The 20604-nt window shown below is 46.9% G+C and overlaps 1 protein-coding gene across 1 annotated transcript in view; it reads right to left on the reverse strand.

Moving 5' to 3' along the window:
- Window positions 1–267: 267 nt before the first annotated feature.
- LOC117867826 (ATPase family AAA domain-containing protein 3-like) overlaps window positions 268–20604 on the reverse strand; it is a 57239-nt gene continuing 36902 nt past the window's right edge. The window contains exons 15-16 of the mRNA XM_034753150.1: window positions 20360–20468; window positions 268–690 (exon numbers count right to left, since the gene is read on the reverse strand). Coding sequence (XP_034609041.1) covers window positions 511–690; window positions 20360–20468 — 289 coding nt within the window. The 3' untranslated portion in view covers window positions 268–510. The remainder of the gene's footprint in view (window positions 691–20359; window positions 20469–20604) is intronic.

Consider the following 20604-nt stretch of genomic DNA (forward strand, 5'->3'; position numbering starts at 1 on the left):
CCACCCACAGCCCAGGCAGCGGGATGGGGAGCCTGGGGTGCCTTTGCACCAGGGGATGCCAGGGGCAAGACGTGAATGAGCCGGAGCTGAGGGATCCACACTGCCGGGGAACAGCCAGCAGGGTGTGCCTCAGCCAGAGGGCACGGCGATTCCCGGGTGCCCACACGGCCTGGCTGCTGGCTTTCACAAGGGGTCCAATGGCAGACAGAGGGGGTTGACTTCGGTGCTCTCAGGAGAAAGGCCACAGACTAGCAGCAAGGCAATGGCTTTGTGGCAAGGGGGCTCCTTTAATGTGGCGGCTTCTTCAGCCTGCTTTAAAAGACACATTTATTTCTGGTGTTCCCTAAAAGTATAAAATTGAGAGGGCAGGGCCTGGGCAGTTCCCATCTCTGCATGGCTGGCACCACTGGGTGCCCATCTCCAGCACATGATTCCACCAACACGGCCGGCCAACCGACCCTCCGACGTCATTCCCCACTGCCCTCCCCCCGCACACCAGTCTGCAGCTTCTCAAACAGCCGGCTCCACGGGGAGAGGCAGCCGTTGGCTCTTGCCAGCCTCCTTGCTCGGGTCTGTGCCCTCCGCTTTCAGCCACTCCATCTTCTGCTTGTGCTGCTGCACCGCGTCGGCCACGCGGGCGTCGATCATGGCCTCGGTCAGGACGCCGCCCTCGGACGCATAGGCTGCAGCCTGCAGTGGGGAAGAGAAAGCCAGGTGGTTAGAAACGGGAGGCCCTGGCCTCCTCCCTCCTGACAATACTCAGCACTTTGGTTCCTGAGCACCCTGGTACTGGGCCTCGTCTATCCTACTAGCCACCTGCGCAACTGCCCCAGGGCAAACCGGCAAAGCTGCTATGGGCACGGCTTCCTGAAACCAGGGTAAGATTCACTGGGGCTAAAAGCAGTTTTGTCTGCCTGACGTAGAGGTTTGCACTGGGATAGCTGGACTTGGGGGGCAGAAAACAGGGCAAATCCCCATCCTGCACAAGGCTGTGGCTAATTTCAGTTTTTTCACCTTCGAACGATCAGAGGCAGCAAGTCTGGTCTCGCCTGGATTTGCAAGAGGGTCAGCGAGCTGCCCTGGAGCTCTCAGCCCTCACTTGAAGGGCTGGCATCACGTGCAGAGAGATCTTCCTTCCCGTTCGACAGGCGTTTGAATTAAATCGGGGTTAACATCAGACATACCTTCCCCCTCTTTGCCTCCACCATTGGAGCAGCCTCACTAAAAATCCCTTTCATTGCTCGGGTTTCCCTTGCTTCATCCTGTAACCCTAATAGTTCTCCAGTTATCCACAGGGCAGACAAGCCCATCACTTCTCATGTAGTGAACAGTAACAGCAACACATTGTAGCTTTTTGGTGGTAAAAGAGAAAAAACAACTCTTCCAGGGCTGCTCTCCACGTCATAAAGCAGCAGAGAAAAAAAGACAGACAATATTTCACTCGCAAATGCCACCTTTTATTTTTAAAAAGTGTATCCACTGCAAATCATTGCAAAGGGAAAAAAAATATTAAAGCACTCCTCTTTTGGGGGAGGGGACGCTAACTACACACACAGCCTCTTACAAAATGCTACAGATGCAAAAAAACTGAGACACATAAAAGACTAGCACAAAATGTAAGCCTGGTTATAAACCCATATTGATCTCCCCACTCCAGTGAGGAACAGAGGTCTCCATTCAGCTTGTGCCTCAGAACTGAGAGAGAAATTATCACATGGCAACAGCCAGGCTTGTCTATTGCTAATGAAAGGTGCTAGACTGACTGCCCGAGAGACTGAAAACTTGTTTGCCCACGATAAGGTGCGGCATGACCACGCAAGGCCCCCACCCTGGGTTCCCTTAGCAGCTCTACCGTGTGAACTAGGCCAATGGCCACCACTCTGTGCCTCAGCGTCTCCATCTGTAAAATGGGACAAGTCCATGTGCCCCATGGCAGTGTTGGGGGGGGGAGAGGGGGAAATCAATGCTTTGAAGCGCTTTAAGCCCCTCAGCTGGGGGTGTTCCAGCAGTGCTAAGAATTATGGCAGCATTTCAGAAGAGCCAACAGAGGTGTCAGCCTGTCCTGGCCTCATTCCACTGGACAGCTCACCTCAAACGGAAGAACCCCCCTTTTCTACACCCCCCCCCACTAGACTGAACTCCTCCCCTGAGCGTTTTCACCCACGAGCCCGCTTCCTCTGTGGACTCAAGCCGCACACGCTAATTCCTGCCTCCGATTCGTAAAAGCGCGACACGTCATGGCAACGTCCGTCCCGAATACAAATCAGATTGAACAGTTCTGGGCAAGAAGGGCTGGCAGGAGCTTAACTCGCTTCCTAACAGTTAGCAACTTCAAAAGCTACCAGCAGCAGACCGGCCATTTGCCTTGTGTTCTGGCACAACGTCTTGTGTCACTTAGCCACCCCCACCAGGAGTGCTGGGTGGTAAGGACAGACACATGGAGCAGGGAGGACGGCCACACTCTTTCCGCTATGCTACTCAAACTTGAGCGCCTCACCTTTCTGCTAATTGCAATTGTGCCCCAACCTCCACTGCCCCTCTCGTTTGCTCCCTACGCTCCCCTCTCCTGGACCTTGACCCTGCCAAATCCTGACAGTACCCTCCCCTCCCCGTGTGCCAATGGCAGCGACGGTGCTTGGCACGATGCAGGATGGATCCCCTAGCTCATCTCCTCCCTCACGCTGGGAACAGTCCCAGACTCCTTGCCACCTGCCCGCGTCTCCTGCCCCACTTTGTGCAAAGCCAGCCAGCCCTGCGCGCCACCTGCCAGCACTGGTCCCCCGGCAGTCTGGCAGTGGGGCTTCCCCACGGATCCCAGGTGTCTGGCTGAATTACAGGAGAAGCTCTTCAAGGCAGAGGCCGCGTCTTGCATCTATAAAGCACCGGGCACAAGCACCTGGCTCCATAAATCATTAATGAGAGTCTGACACGGAGGCTGCCAGGCAACAAGGTTTGCAGCATTTAAGATCCAGCAGCCTATGAAATGGAACGCAATGGCTTCTAGCTCCCCCCGCTTGTTCTACAGGCAGACAGTAAACGAATCCAAGAGGGAGATGCTGCACAGCACCGTATCAGCAGAGGAAGGGGATGGCTTCACCTGTTCGTGTGATTCACGCCTCCCCATTACAGCAGGATCGGAAACAGTTCTCTCCTAATCACAAGGCACAAGGTTCCCAACTTGGTCCTTGCCCCTCTCTCACCCACCCTCTGCCCCTCTTCTTCCTCAGACAGCTGGCCAGCGAGCAAGTGGAGGAAGGCTTATCTGGCCACAGCAGGGCACTCCACTGGACATGCAGACCGTGTCGGATTCCCAAAGGCTGCATCACCCTTTCGTGTCTCCACCCCGGGAGACACTGGGGTGTAGCCTTGCAAGTTTCTGCACTTGCCCTGGGCAAAGATTTTGTGGCAAGCAAGGTAACAATTGGTCGCCATCACCTTTGCAAAGGTGGGCACGCAGAGTTGAGGCCGGAGCCGGGAAGTCTGCACGACAGCTTCGCTCGGCTGCTGCAGGTCACGCCCGGGGGAAGCCAAGACCCACAGGGGAAGGCAAACCTTGCCAGCGCAAAGAGCAGGCAGTCACAGGGCAGGAGTGTATTGCTTTTTGACGGCAATGGGCATCTGAGCACAGGCTTCTCCTCGCAAAGCCAAGGGGACGTCCCACTCTCATCCCTCCCTAAAGGCACAGACCTGGAAAGGGAAGTGGATTTAAGTGAGGTCAGGACACCCTTCCCTCCCTTCCTCCCTCTGGAGGAGCTGCTTGATCCCTCAGCAGGTGCTGCTTTGCAGCCCAGCTCTCAAGCCCAAGCTGTAACTACTTAAAGCCTCCTTGAGAGCGATTGGTTGGGGCAGGCAAGAGGGCTGACTGCTCACAGGAGGGTGAGGCCTGAGCAGGCCCATGGCAGAGCAGTTCAGCTCGCTCGCTAGTCACCTCTTCAGTCATGTTTTAGTAAGTCCAGAAGGAAGATTCCTGCCCCCCGGGGAGGTGCTGGGGGCTGCCGATCGGAGCAGAGGGCTGGAAATGAGGACTGCTCCATTCTATGGCCGCCGAGTCACTGATGCACCTGAGATAAGCCTGTCCAACCTCTCTGCCTCCCATTTCCCCACCTTGGAGCAGGGGTAAATTCCCAGCTCCCGGAGGTGTTTGTGCACCCTAAGTTAGCGAACAGCATCAAGGCACGTGGTTGAGAAACGCCGCAGGAGGGGAGGAAAGGACAACGTGCCGGGGCTGCCACACGCTTGTCCTCCACATTCAATCCCTTAAACCAGGCAGGGAGGCTTCATGCTGCACAGTGACATTGCAGGTCCCATTCTGCAGCACGCTGGCAAGGCAGCCCTGGCATCGCTTACTGACCAGCCCGTCCCCATGAATGCTCGTTATAAAGTGACGGGAGCCTGGGCGGCCCCTTCTCGCCCAGCACCTGCTGCGGTGAAAAGGCTGGTTTGAACATCCCTTCTTCATGGCTGTGTAGCCCTTCTCGGGATGCTCCCAAAACTGCCTGTTTTCCCCCAGGGCAGCCTGCAGTCGGGAAGATCCGGCATTTTAAAATGGGGTAAGCGCTTCCCTGGGATGTGTGTATGCACCTGTGGTGAATAGACAGGAGGCGTTCGCTTCTTCCCCATCACTGCAGAGCCCATCAATTCCATTGTGAAAGCTTCAGCAATGCTGTGCAGTTCACGCTCTGTTGATTTTCTCAATGACTTTCTATAAATAGAAAGCCCAGGGCCCTAGCTCTCAAGAAAGCAAATGGGGAAGCGGCTATCCCTTCTGGGAGTAGCTTACACTCTAAAAGCAGCCTCATGCTTCATTTATATTCATACTTTGCTCTTCCAGGCGGACATATTTTAACCCATTTTCTCGAAGGCAACTTTGCAAGCTTGAGAACGTGGACCCAGACACGGACCCATTCTGAGGCAAAATTAAATAATTTTGGAGCTTGGTGAGGGAGCACAGCATAAATCCCTTCAGAATTATCTCACCGATTCTCCCAAAGCCCCTCTTCAAGGAGGAGAGAGACTGTCACACTCAGCTGACAAGCTTTGATCTGTACGTCCCGGGTTGTGTTTACCAGAGATGGTGCAGCATAGGACAGCCTGCCCTGTAACAATCTCACCTTGAACACCCTTCAGCTCAAAGCACTTCACAAACATTCATTCTCTGTAAGGCAGGTATTCTGCAGATGAGACGCAGACGGGGTAAGGTCACACAAGTCCATGGCAGAGAAGGGAACAGAATTCAGGAATACTGATGACAGCTCCCCTATTTCTAACTCTTGGGCAACTCTGCCAATGGGACAAAACCAGGATTCCTGGGATTCTCGTACAGCGAGGTTCTGAGAATCTTCCCTAGGTTAGCAGATGGGGGCTGTACCAATGAAAACTCACTTCAGAGCAACAAGAGCAGCCACATATCAATGAGTTTCAATTCAAGATGTACAAGTTGGGAGCTTGGATAGCACTGGAAACATCTTGGAAGAAAAGACGATCAATACTGGAAGTAAATTTAATCTTTTGCCGTATCAGTAAGGGTCAGCTATGGAGAAGGGAAAGCCACCGGGACAAAGGGGAAGTCAGACAGACGATTGTCTGTAAAAGAGGGCCTAAGTCTTAATATGGATTTCTAGCATGCAGACTGTTAGCTGCACATTGAACAGAGGTGTAGTTTTCTAGTGCTAGAGAGTAGACATGCTGACTTTCTGCACCTTAATGTTTATGCATGAAACATAGAACTGGAAGGGACCTTGAGAGGTCATCTAGGCCAGGCCCCTGCACTCATGGCAGGACTAAGTATTATCTAGACCATCCCTGACAGGTGTTTGTCTAACCTGCTCTTAAAAATCTCCAATGTTGGAGATTCCACAACCCCCCCTAGGCAATTTATTCCAGTGCTCAACCACCCTGACAGTTAGGAAGTTTTTCCTAATGTCCAACCTAAACCTCCCTTGCTGCAATTTAAGGCCATTATGTCTTGTCCTATCCTCAGAGATTAAGAACAATTTTTCTCCTTCCTCCTTGTAACAACCTTTTATGTACTTGAAAACTTACGTCCCCTCTCAGTCTTCTCTTCTCCAGACTAAACAAACCCAATTTTTTCAATCTTCCCTCATAGGTCATGTTTTCTAGTCCGTTAATCATTTTTGTGGCTCTTCTCTGGATTTTCTCTAGTTTGTCCACATCTACCCTGAAATGTGGTGTCTGGAACTGGACACAATACTCCAGTTGAGGCCTAATCAGCATCTTAAAACAAATCTTGGCAAACTAAGCCAAACTAAAAATAATTGACCATGACCCACAAGTTGGTTTACATTAGAGGATCAATTTTAAATCCAATTTACAATGGGATTAAAACTGCATTAGCTGTAACATCTATCCCGATCCCAATCCTTATTTAGGCAGGAGGTTAGAATCAGGGGCAATGCTGTTTACACAGTATACGAATACATATTAATGTGAGGTACTGGAGGCTAAGTGACACAGTGGGTTTGTGCACCAGCCTTTCACTTCTGCAAACCCTCATTCACCTTCCTATTGGTACAGGAGCAAACAAAAGTTTGATAATTTTTTATCCTAGTCCCTGGCTGGACGTTCATCCACATCACAGAACCACCACCAGAGTTTGGTATGACTGGTAACCCCCAGACTAGAGGATCATTACTGCAGAGCCTAAGAACCCTAGTGATGGACCACGACGCCAGCAAAGCGGGGGGCAGGGTAGTGGTGGTGTGGTTGCAGGCTGAGATCAAGGTACATCAGCAGAGCTGAGGGGTCCCCGGACCCTGTGGCACTGGACAAAGCAGGAGTCTCGGCAGCTCATGAAGGGATGAGTGCGTGTAGGGATGAAGGAGCGCACACGTATGGAGGAAGAGCGTGGCTTGGTGCAATTTATGGTGCAGTAACACAAACCCTGCATAGCACCCGCCTGCTGTAAGGCAGTAGCTCAAACCCTTCGCTTGTGATCATCTGTTTCACCCAAAGTCAAACGCCTTTTTGACAGCGTTTTAATAGATGTGTTCTCTGCCTGCCTTTCTCCCCGGGATGCTGCTGACTTGGAGGGGTGGGGGAAATCAGAGGGCTGACAGTGCTGTGTCTGGTGTTTCATGGGTGATTTGATCATGTTCAACTGGGTGGAAATCAGAATGGAAATCAGATGCAGCATGGCCCAGGCCCGCTTTGAGGAGGCAGAGGACAGATCTCCTGGAACGCAGCAGCAAGCCTGCCATTTCGCTCCTGCAGCATTCGGTGCTCCTGCCAGACACGACGAGTGGTTTTGTTTGGTTTGAGACACATGTAAGGAGGTTTAATGATTACAGACAGCAAGACTGCAAACGACTGCTGGAGAAAAAGCTAATTAAGAAAATAGATACATGAATCTGAGACAAATTAAGTGACAGGCATGTTGCAATTACGCCTGCTCTTTGGGGATTAGCTTAGAGTCACGTCGAGGGCATAATACAAAATAGGCCAAAACAAAAGACAGATGAAATGATCCCATTGAGCATTTTGCTCCGGCATTCATAACTGACAATTTTTACTGGGGCTTTGTGCTATAATCTTCATTGGAATAGGTCAATTTCACTCCTTTTTTTTTTTAAATTTAATAGTCTTTAGGCATATTAGATTTTGGGATCTGTTGTGATGAGCCCATCTTGAGAAGACTTGGAAGCTTAAATACCTCAAGCCGTAATTGCTTTAAGGCTGCTTCGAGGACTTTTAAGGAGCACCTGGCTCACTGCATCTGCTGTTTACCAGCTTTAAGGCGTAGCTAGGAGTAGAAAACCAGGACTGTAATGATGACACCATCACATTTGCTTTGTTCACAAATTTCCCCTAAGTGTTAGCAGTTAGCACTGTGAACGCAACATTTTTTAGGGGGGGGGGGGGGGGGTGGGGGAACTGAGCCATCAATCGCAACCTCTAAAGAGTCTGGACCCCCACCATAGTGATCGTGGGGATGCATGAAGCCGCTGGCTGCATTCTAGGTATTACACTGTTGCAGTACCAAGGTGCCTCAGACTGGGGGTTAATGTAAGATTATGTTACACGAGTTTCTGGAGTAAAGCTAATCACAGATGACTAAAATAAAGACTTACTGGCGTTCAAAAAGATGCTGATCTTTGGGAGTTATTTTCTGACCATAGCCACATATTTTTTGTTGTTGGTTTTTTTTTTTTTTTTAAAGGTACAGTAGGTTCCGCATCTCCCCCCTTAACCTTGCATATGCAGCACATTTTGTAACAAAGAATTCAGCAATGAAGGGATTAGTATGAGCAACTGTGCAAGGGTATTATGGGCTGCAATGTCACCTAATACTAGAGACCTCTCTAAATGGTCTGGCTTAGCGGTGTTTAATTTCTACCACCTTAGGTTGAACCACAAGGGAAAGGGAAATGCAGTCAAGGAACAGACTGTCCACAAAGGGCAGGCAAGAGACCATTTGGGAGCTGACTTATCTAGATGCAGTGGTTTGGGTTAATTTTATCTGCATGATGGAAACTTGATTACTGTGTCTCAATACAGTACACAAAGCTAAATCCTTCACTTGTGGGAAAGGGCATTATCCCAGCCTCAACTGGCAGTCCACCATAGACTCCTCCTTCAAGGCAGATACAGATCTACTATATTTATACCATCCCAAAACATCAGTTAGGTTTAGAAGACCTTCTTTTAGTTAAAAACCCGCTTAGGGTACAATAAAATAAATAATAAATAATAATAATAATAATAGGTATCGATATAGTGGTTTTCATCCATGGATCTCAAGTGTTTTATCCAAAGACAGGTTAAGCAAAAACAGAAAAAGCTTAAGTAACTTTCCAATGTACATCAATGGCGGAGCCTGAAATAAACACTTTCGTAAGGCACAACCCTCTGCTATGATAAATTGTGGCATGAAAGCCTTTTACACACACACACACACACACACACACACACACACACACACACAGTGAGTTGAAAGCTCCTGAAATCGATGCTCATGGGGAAAACAAACAAACAAAAAAAACGAGCTAGGAATCAAGGAGAGAAAGTTCAGTACAAGAATCCCAGTCCTTGACACAGCTCTGCCAATGCACCATACCCAGACCGCTCTTCTCAAGAGACTTATGTCTGGTCAACTGGGTGGAGATTTCGCGATGTGCACTGGGATGTAACTGAATTAGTGACCCTATCCTTGCCGTGATCGGCATCTTCACCAGAAAGCCTGGGGCTTTAACTCATGCCACCATTTATCCAGAGGACTGTTTGGATCACATTTCTCTAAATGCCATGCAGCGTTTGTACCCGAATAGTTTATATCCTGCTTATTTCTCCTCCCCTTGAATCTCAGCAACCCTCCGATTTTCCAAATGCCTTGTATACTGTGAAATCTGCAGATACGAATTTAAGTGCTGTCATTTTGCATGACTGCTTGTTTTGTTTCAATAGAGCTATTGCTGGGATGTACATTTTACAGAAGTAATTAGGATAATGGCACTAAGGAAATCAAGGTACTGTACCTTCCCTCCCTTGGTATGCTAGTTCAAGATCACTTAAAGAATAAATGATGGACGCAGAGGTCATTCCTGGGAATTAATGAAGGCTGGGAGAGTTGATGGCTTCATGAAAAGCTGAGGGCCATTAACTGCAACCATTCATTACAGAAAATGCCTGGTACCAAGCCGCTTCACCTGCGTTAATAAGGTGGATTTTTTTTTAAAAATCAAGTAAATTAAGAAACCTGTTGCAATGAAAGGTTTGCTGTGTCTCTCCATAACACTATGACTCTCTCCAAGACAGCTCAAAACAAGGGCTCTAAGTCTAGACTTGGGATTTCACTGTAGGTGGGCAGCAGCCCATGTAGCTCCCCTGAGAAAACCAAGTGTGAACAAGGAAACCATTTACTGGGTGAGCGTGCCCTACTTTCAAGCAGAGAGAATGTGGTCTAGTAGATAGAGCACAGGTCTGGGACCCAGAAAACATAGGCTCTATCCCCAGCTCTACCACTGCTGTGACCGTCTCTTCCCATCCTTTGTCTCTTTAGATTGTAAATTCCTCAGGAACTGTCTATGTACAGCACCTAGCGCCATGGGGCTCCAATCTCAGCTAGGCACCACTGTAATATACATAAAAACTCACTGGTTGCTGTCCACCAGTTGCCAAATCCCATGTACAGACAAGACTTCGGGACTGACCTTATTAAGCCTCCTGATCAGGAAAGTAACAGCCATAATCCAAACCACTTAAGATTGCTGGATAGGTATCTGCCCTTTCAAATAATAAGCCAACCACTTCTTGTCATCATAGCCAAGGTCTCAGCTTTCACTGTATTCTGTAACTATGTGAGAGTTGGCACACAACAGGAATGACAAATTTACCCCAGCAAATTGATTTATTGAATCCCAAACAGACAGACAAAAATGAAGTAAGAAGACTGTCAACAGCACTCATGTGCAGTTGCCTCTGAGCCCAAATAATGTGTACAGCAATTCAAGTGGATCAGAAGGTAGCAATGCTATCTGCTGGTTGAAAGGCAGCAGGAACAAGTGGCTCTCAGCAGGGATGAATTGCACATGAACTTTGTAAGTGTCTGTGCAGTTGCTAAAAGGTGGATTCTAAAAGCAATGTGTTGCAGCAGCGTAGAGAAAGTTGACTTTAGACGGTTGCAGCCAGCTTATAGGATTTGGAGTATTAGGATGAATTTTGTATTACCACAGGGCCTAGAAGTCCTAGTCACGGAGCAGGACCCCAATGTGCTAGGTGCTGTACAAATTGTTGTGAACTTGACACTACTGGCTTTCTTCTTTAAAAAGTTATATAACAAAAAACAGTAAAAGTGCTCTCACCAATTACACAGGCAAGACAGGGTAACTATAGCTCTGAACAATGACTACCAGCATAGTGATTGTGTTTATTTTTCCTCGTGTGTGGAAGTAAAGAGGTTTCCTTTCTTTAGATTTGGAGATTAGTGGAGGAATGACTTTTAGTGCTCATGAAGAGGCTGAAATACCTGTCGAGACATCAGTATAACATGAGGCTGTGGAAGTGCCCCCCCCTCCCTTCCAACCAGATGCAATGTTCCAGATACTGCACTGGTGGGTCTCCTAAGCCAGAATGGACACTCGTGCTGAATGATGCCAATTCTGTGTAAGGATTTCTGAAACACGACAGTTCTCCACTATGATAAGACTAGCTGCTTCCTGGCTCATTTGAGTTACATCTCCCAGGTCCAGTGTGGATCTGGTACTGTTCTGCATATGAACAGCTCGCTTTCGCCTTCTTCCTCTACCTGCACAAACCATGCTTCCAGCAGCTGTTCATAGAAGGAACGCTTATTTTGGGTTTACCAGTAGAATCATAGAATATCAGGGTTGGAAGGGACTTTAGGAGGTCATCTAGTCCAACCCCGTGCTCAGGGCAGGACCAATCCCCAATCAGATTTTTGCCCCAGATCCCTAAATGGCCCCCTCAAGGATTGAACTCACAACCCTGGATTTAGCAGGCCAATGCTCAAACCACTGAGCTATCCCTTCCCCCCAAGTAGAAGAGCAAACAGATTTGTCATCTCTTCCCCTAGCACAAACTATTACGGAACGCCCCCCCCACCCCCAATTCCAGTTCAAGCCCTCTCCCTTTTCACTGAACACGCAGTTGGCTTATAAAAGTCTTAATAGCCCAGTGCTGCAGCAGCTTTGCAAAACTGAACTCCCAGGGCAAGAAAGTGTTTGCTAGGTGAATAAAATACCATTCACTTCATTATGCGAAGGGCAGGGAAGCACACTGCGTGCCAGAGTTGCTAGGTTCACGAGACGCTTGCAAGACCGTGGTTCAAGTACATCTGAGTTGAGCGCAGGCAGCCCATCTAAAACAATGACCTTGAATTCACTTGGCTGACAGTGGAGAAGAGAGTGTGAAATTCAACTCGAGGAGCTGATTTACTGCCAAGGGGGCAAGGGAAAAGGAGAAGACTATCTGTGGCTGCTATATTTCAGCCTTTAATCTTGTAAAGGAAGCCTGGCTGAGGCATTGCATAAGGCTTCCTAAGAGCACACTACACAGGACTTCATAAAAAGGCCCTGCAACCCTTTTTAACTGAATGACCAACGATAGTACTGATCACTCATTTTTCGGGGGGAGGGGGGGGAGGGAAAAATTCTTGAGTGATTTAGAAGTTGCTAGGTATGAAGAAAGCTGCTTGGCAGCTAATGAAGTAATCTCAACACCTGGCTTCCACTATCCGATTTATTACTTAGCGCTGTGACTGATCGGAGTTGAAACCAGTCGCCGAGAGCGGGCAGTTGTGGTGATGTGGAAGAAAGTGACGGCGTTCTCAATTACGCCTTTCCCGACATGGCTGGCTGAAGATGATCTGAGGCAATATGCAATAAAGAATGCAAGCCGTGCCGCTCTCCAGCCAACAGTGTTACGTCTGCAAAGCATTTTCAGTCTCTCCACCGCTGACTGGTCCATAACCAGGGCTCTATAAACTCTGCAGCGTGAGGGCCCTGGAACTGGCTGCTCAAATCGACCCCTTGCTGCAGAACTGTGCTTCACAATCTCTGCTTTAGTTTAAAAAAAGCATTTCAAGTCCTTGTGGTTTAGGAAGCCAGCCCTAAAAACCAGCGCAAAACTCTAGATATCTTGAAACAACAGTTTGGGGAGGTGTGAACGGCCCTCTTCATATCAATGGGGCTTTCCTTTTGAAGTCTAATGACGACTTACCATTGCAGAATTATCCAGCTGATGTGCTGGTCCCACAAACCTGGATCAACTCGCATGCCTTTCTGGGTGCCAAAAATCCCAACCTATCTCCTGCTCAGTTGCCAAACCACTTCTAGCTTACTCTCTGCATTGTCAGTACAAAAGTCTCCAGGAAGATCAAAGACTGCAAGTGCAGGGACAGCAAAAAATAAATTGATTTACTATCACAACAGACATGGGATACTGCACTGATAGTATTTATCTTCATACTTAAGGCCTTCAAAATCTCAATACTTCATTCAAACGTAGCTGACACAGGTGCAGCCTGCTGCAGAGTGCTGCAAAACTCAGCGTTCTTGCTACAAAACTTGGGCCTAGTTTGTCATGAAGTACATGAACTGGGCCCTTATCCAAAACTGCCAGCAATCAAGACAAGAGTCAAACTCTTTGGCAGAATAAACCATGTAATTCCACTAACCCTGTCTCTCAAGTAGACCTATTCTGCTAAGCAAGGCAACAAACCAGATTTGATCTGGTTTTGTAATACTCCTCTGATTTTTAAAACCTTCACTGAGTTGTAACATCATTTAGAACCTCACCTCCTCTTTATGGAGAAGAGAGAGCAGGTGACCCAACTGTCAGAAGATAATCTTTTAAAACTCAAAGCTGCACTTTCCAGTGCTAGACAGGGATGTCCAGAAGAGTTGTGTATATGTCAGAAAACTAACTGTACCCAAGTATGATATGGCTCAATTTTTAACCAATGGTTTCTTGTGACAGAACAATTGATCACCAAAGGGAGTTTCTTTGATTTCATTTGGTCTGCTAACAATGTCTGAGTATTCTGAGGAAAACACACACACACTCTCCATGGCTTAAACTCAATCAAAGAAACCACCTTTTGAAGAACATGCCACAAAAGCCAAGAGCTCTTGCCTTGCAATAAGTTCAGTTTAGGTATACAACATTTTGGAGTCTAACAAAGTACACAGACTTTTGATGGAAAGTGTTAAGACACATTTTTAAGTTGACATCACTAACAGTTTAAAATGCATTGGTTTGACCTGTGAATTTCTCGCTAGTCCAATTCATTAATCCGGAAAGAAGCTGTTGCAGGTACAGCCTGAAATTCTTTTTCTAACACCTTGTGAAATTATTGCTGAGGCATGTCAGAAAGTAAAGGCAAAAACCCTGCTGACTTGTCTTTTTGTTCAGGATGTAGAATCAGCCATAAGCTTCCACTGACCTGCCCAGCTATCCCACGTATATGCGTGCTGAGATTGATTTTCAAAACTGGGTGCACAAGTGCCAGCTACAATTACTGCATTTGCCTTCACAAATTGGGTATCTGGGCATGAAGATGGACAGCAGCTGTGCATGTGAATATGCAATTTATACGTACAATTGTAGGAACTGTGAGCGCCGCTCTAAACATGCAATTATGTTCACTTCTGAAAAATCAGGCTCCCCATGTCCACCACTGAGCTCATTAACATGAAGCCATAACACACAGAGTTACACATTCCAGCTAATTTCTACGGAACATGCTGCTGAAAGGAAAGTTAATTCGATGTTTGACTTTTGAGTTGAACTACCAGATGTTTCCTGGTAGCAGCCATAACATACAACAATATCATGGGGAACATGTCTTCTGGAAGCTTCCCACAGTGGAATTGCAGAAGAGCTCTGCTATGGAGAAGATGCTTCATTTGATATTTTAAAAGATTAAGGAGTGGAACAGAGTAAGTAGCATCCCGGACAGAGAGCAGAGTATGTAATTGCTCTGATCGCCACAGAACAAAAGGTAGGGCTTGGGAACATGTAGATTTCTGCAACTGTAGGACCCAGGAGATTGGGAAGGTGATATGGGGACAGAGAGATGAGACACATAAGGCTAACACCATTAAGATTAGTTATGTTTGCATGGATTAATTAGGAGCCAAGCTTTACCACATTTCAAGGAGAAAAAGGGAAACTTTGTACACACTTTATTTCTTCATGGCAATGTGAAATTGTAACAGCAGCCAACTATTGACAAATTAACCTAGTACACCACTGGTTTTCAGCTCCCAAAGTGATCCAATCAGCCAGCTTTGGGAACTCCCTTTTATGGGGGATTTCCAAAGAGAATGGAAAATGACATAGGACCAGTGAAGCTAGAGCTAATAGCTTGTAACAGTCAGCTATGTGCCCAAATCCAGGCGCTGGGGGCAGGTTTGGGAGACAAAATAGCTTAAATTCGAATGGCAGCATCAGGTCGATCAGCAGGCTCCACACTCCAATCTTATTAAGTAAATTGCCAGTTTACTGCAAATTGTTATTCACTCAGTAGAAATGATCACGCAGCCATTTCTGTACAAAGTCATTTTTGGTAATTTGCGATGGAGTGAGTCGATGCTAATGGACTCCCATGTTTACAGGGAGAAGGGTGTTATCCCTTTCAAGTGCAACAACAGCCCCATCTTGCAGCTTTGCTGGTCTCCCCAGCAGCAGGAAGGGGGCAGGTGTGGGATTCTGCAGCACATGGTGCGAGTGTGAGAGGGCTCACCTCTGTGCGAGCAGTACAGGGGACAGGGCAGCGCAGCAGAGATCAAAATGCGAAAACGTAAACCGCTGCCATTGGGAAGGAGAATGCTCCAAGTTATGTCACCCACTAGCTATTCTATAAAAAGAAGAACAGGAGTACTTGTGGCTCTAATAAATTTGTTAGTCTCTAAGGTGCCACAAGTACTCCTGTTCTTTTTGCGGATACAGACTAACACGGCTGCTACTCTGAAACCTAGCTATTCTATAGGTTCTCTTGCGGCCTCCCAAACTCCTGGGCATCTGATCATACCTGAAACCTTTATGTTTGACCCAATGCTCTGTGGTACCCTTTTGTTCACATACAGTACACTCCTCTGAATTTCCATCATTAACACCACAATATAACTTGGGTAGGGGAGTCTAGCAACCCTGTGTAATCCCTACACTCAGTTCTGCTCCTGAGAGCTGTCTGTACGAATTATTTCCAAAGGCGCGAGGCTGAAGAGCTGCATTGAGGGTTAAATAAAAGTCAGCTGGACTGACTGGTGTAACTCCATTGAAGCGATGTAGATTTACATCGGACTGGCTCATTCCGCATCTAGCTTATTTCCTTTTAAAATAAAACCCATAAGACGAAGTTGTGAAGAGGGAAGGAGGTGTTAATTTCAGCTGCTGTTTTGCCAAGCTATTAGAAAAGTAATTTTGAGACATGCGCTTTTGCAGGCAGACTGCCTTAGCTGTGAATTTCAGCAATTCTGAGGTTAGACTATATTCTGAGCCGCGGTTAATATATTGGGAAGAATAAGCTCCTGATATACTACCAGCTTGTGGAGGCAGAGAATTCAGGGAAGATTTCCCAGGAGATGGTCAAAAGTCCATCAGGCTGAGCACAGGTTTGATCTCTGCCTCCAAGCTACAGAGAAGCAGGAAAAGTCAGTATGAGGATTGCTGGATACAGACGAGTAAAAGGACGGAATGAAGGGTTAAGTGAGAGAAGGGATTTATTCCCTGACTCCCAAGATTAGGTTTTATACCCGATTCCTCAAGTAGAATAGTAAATACTTACATCTTATACAGCGTTTTTCCATCAGTAGGTCTCAAAGGACTTCACAATGGAGGTTGGGATCATTATCTCCACTTCACAGATGGCAAAACAGACAGAGAAGTGAAGTGACTTGCCGCAGGGCACCCAGCAGGCCAGTTGCAGAGCGGGGAACAGAACCCAAGTCTTCTGAGCCCCAGTCCTGTGCTCTGGCCACTAGGCCACAAATCCTAAACCTCTAGTGGAACAGTTTAGCCAACAGGACTGCACTGTGCATGAAAGTTAGAGAGGAAGAACCTGGGAGTTACAAGACCTGGGCAGATCACTGTCTCTGTGCCTCAGTCCCCACCCCCATGATGAGCACAATACTTGTCTCATTTGCGCATGCTATTACTCAATTTGTGGCTGCAAATACAGCAATTGTGTACAGATTAGACATGCAATGATACACTCGAAGGCTAAAAATTTGGACTGGAAAGTATAAAAAACCTAAACCTCTCCTTGTAGGTGTTGTTATAAAATTGGGTTGGCCCTATTACAAGAGTGAGCACAGGCTCACAACACCTTTATTGGAAACAGTGACCCTTTGACTAATTTCTCTAACCGAAATTAGAGGATCTCCCCTTGCCGTACAATTAAAATGGTTTTCAAGTCCACCACATTTTATTCCTAAAGAGCTGTCAGCAAACAACTGCTCTTTCAGGTTAATTTCAACGTAAATGCCCTTCAAACTGACAGGAAGATAGATCAGGCGATCGTGAGCTTATCTCAGTATACAACTCAATCAACACACCTCTAGATTCTTCTTACATGGAAAGGAATGCAAATGCCCCACTAGAAAATAAAAATTAACTTTTACTTGTATTCCAGCACTAAAAGAAATAAGGCAATTTTATAACAGCTCAGCGCTTTCATTTTCATCTGTGTCCTGAGACACATGGATAATAAAATGATTTATAGTCTGCTCTAACATCTTTTAAGAATAATTTTGTACCAAGATTTCCCATTAATTTGAAATACCGTTAGAAATTAAATCCCACGTGTTTCATGAAAAACAGACAAATAGTCTATTTGGAAACAATTCAGCTTAAATATTTATTACATTTCCTTTCCTTCTGTTTTAAATATGCAGGAAGGACAGGAATACGTAGGTGTAACTTGTTTTTATTTTCCCTGATGCTTATTCTCAATCCAAAATCATAATCTTTCATTGATTTCCCAATTTGCACACTATGCAATACCAGAAGATTAGGACTTCAGCACAAGAAGATATTCTTACATGAAAGCAGAATCTTTGCTCTTAAGGATGTCTTTAGCAACAGAAAAAAAAATACAGAACATAAAAGCTATATAAATGGCATTATTTCTGGTATATATTAATTTCCACCAGGCCATAAGTGTGCATTTGCTTTAAAGATGCATAAAATGTACCCATAACCCCAGGACCTTACAATCTAAGTGAACAACTATTCACGTGGCATTAGCAGGCAAGAACAGAACATAAGAATGGCCACAGTGGGTCAGATCAAAGGTCCATCTAGCCCAGTATCCTGTCTTCTGACAGCGGACAATGCCAGGTGCCCCAGAGAGAATGAACAGAACAGGGAATCATCAAGTGATCCATCCTCGGTCTCCCATTCCCAGCTTCTGGCAAACAGAGGCTAGGGAAGCCATCTCTGCCCATTGTGGCTAATAGCCACTGATGGACCCTATCCTGCATGAACTTATCTAGTTCTTTTTTGAACTACGTGTAACTTTCAGAGAAGTTGTATAACTCTTCTTTAGTAACTTTAAATCTGTACATGGCATATTGACTATGAAAAGGCCAAACTCTGCTCTCAGGCATAACATTGTAAATCCTGAGTTCTCCACCGAGGTGTAAATCCATCATAACTTCAGTTACTGTGCAGAATTTAGCTAGAGGAGTCTGTTCAATCTTCTACACTTCAGTGTATCTAACCAATCCGGAGGCGTCACAGGCTTCTTATCAACAGTAACAGCCACAGCAATACAGATCGTCAGCAAGAGACCAATGCTACAGAGGAAAATACCCAGTTCCAATCTCTATTCCAGCAGCTCAGTAACATGTATTTACGCAGAAATCAGCAGGTGTGTATTTTGCGTTCTGCTTTGGGGCACCTGCTGTAAAAAAGCAACAGACGGTCTGCTCTGACTTCTTTAATTTACACCCAACAGAAGGTCAGGGGAGCTGCTTATGTGCAACAAGCTCTATGCCACCACCCCGGCATATGCCACTGTGGCTGCTGAAGAATTAAGTTTTAATGAGAAAAGCAATTCTGCAAGGCCTCCTTTCATGACTGCAAAGCGAGAAGAGGGAATCGAGCTGAAGCCAAATCACTGTGGGGTTGTTCTTTTCATCAGCCACAGATGTAATCCATGTCATAGCTCTGATGGAGGGAAAGGGGAGCAGGTAATGTGGCTGGCGTGTGGGCTTTGTGTGGGTCTGTATTCTAAGTGTGTCTCAGGACCAGTTCTGGTTCCAGGCTAAAAAGTGCTCTGAAGAAGGTAAGAGGAGGAGTTTTATTCCAGACTAAATGAACAGGCCACCATAATACAAAGAGGTCTCACCAGAGTACCAAGCAATCTAGCACTAACACATGACATAGTACTTGGGTCTCAAATACCCCTCCTTCCGGAAACACTGATCAAGACTCGACCTTCCAGCCCACATCCACAGGGAGCACCGATGAAAAATGCATCCGCAGTGCCTCACCACAAGACCAAGCGCTCCTACGCATCCTATGGGATGCCATGTCAGGCTCCCAACGTTCCCGCTTGACTGAAGCGGAGAGAAATGTTAGATAACCCTCAGCTGTAAGCTTGGCGCGTGGGAGAGCATAGCCACATCATACGAGACCACTTCAGAGTGCACCATCTTTCTGTCATTACTTTGGGTGGATCCCCAGACCCCATAAGCGGAGCTGACCAGGAAAGCAGTGCTCTGTTGGATGCCAGAAAGCACCCCTGGGGTCTGAGGGAGGGGCCACAATCCACAAAGCACTTCGCTGCCTTTGTGAGCTACAGAAAACAGACAGCAAAGCTACTTTTCACATGTCAAAAATCCAGACACACGCCCAGCCCCTACTACCTGGACCCTCCCACTCCGAGGCCAGAATGTCAGAACAAGCCACCATCACTTGCCCGATAGCTGCTTATGAACTAGGTATTCTCAAATTTTTAACAATGACTTAGAAATCCACTAGCAGAGACCAAAGCTGTCTCCCCAGCACCTGTCTTTCCAATCTGTTCAATATGCTTCTTGTACGACACCCCAGATCCTGGATAACCATCAGCCCTCTGTACAGCATCTCAACGATCTCGTACGTGGGCTCTCAGCTGCCTGGATACCGCAGTATTTGCTTTGCTTTCGGAACAGCTACCAAACATTAGGCGGATAGTTTTCTGACTCTGCCTGCTCTGTCTTGGGTACCTGTTTCCTGACTGCTGTAAGGGGTGTAATTCCAGTGAAGTCTCTGCATCTGCTTCCACCAGGTCTGAATCTGGCCCCTCAATATTTGGCCCATTGGTCATCCCTGACAAACTTCTTCACCCATCTCTATTGAGACCAGTGTCTGGCCAGACCTGCATCTTCGGGCCCTGACTCTGCTCTGTATGGAGGGCCGCCAGGAGATCTGCCCTTTTTTTCCTTGCTTTTGCAAGTGTGAACAAGACTGGGCACTGCTCCTCTCAGCTCATGCATCATTTATCATCATGCTCTGGTAGGCTTCCTTACTGAGCAAGTTTTCTCCAAGTCAGGTATTGATAAACCAATTGCAGGACACCCAGAACACAGCAAGAGGGGTTAAAATGTCACAGGGAAATGCAAAAGCTGACAGGCTGTTGAGGTGGGAATGGCTTATTGTAAGTGTCCCTTCTGCTACTGCTGTGCAGTGTGCTGGGTACTGGCTGACTGATGCCATCCACCCCAGAGCTGGCTGCATTTCAGCCATGCTGTCTGAGTGTAGTTTGTGACGTTCTATGTGAAAGGCAGGATTTGAGATTTCACTAGCGCAAATGTAAAGCTGCCATCAGCTGATTGCTCGAGCATGGACTTGGGTTGAGCCACCCAAGAATGCCAGTCTTCAACTTCTAGCTTACCTGCCACGCCACGGCGAGTTGGGAGATCTCTCGGCCAGACATGCCCTCTGTCAACTTGGCAATCTCAGAACACTTTTTCCCGTAGTCAAACTCGGCCAGCTTTAGACGCCTAAAGGTCAGAAGCACAAGGATTAGTTTCCATGCAGTAACATCAGGAGAAAAATAAAAATAAAAATGGAGGATGGGATTTTGAAAAGTGCTCTTGCGTCCATTTAAGTCAATGGAAACAGAGACAGGCCAGTGCA

Source organism: Trachemys scripta, chromosome 19 (genome assembly GCF_013100865.1).
Source record: "Trachemys scripta elegans isolate TJP31775 chromosome 19, CAS_Tse_1.0, whole genome shotgun sequence".
Classification (NCBI taxonomy): domain Eukaryota; kingdom Metazoa; phylum Chordata; order Testudines; family Emydidae; genus Trachemys; species Trachemys scripta.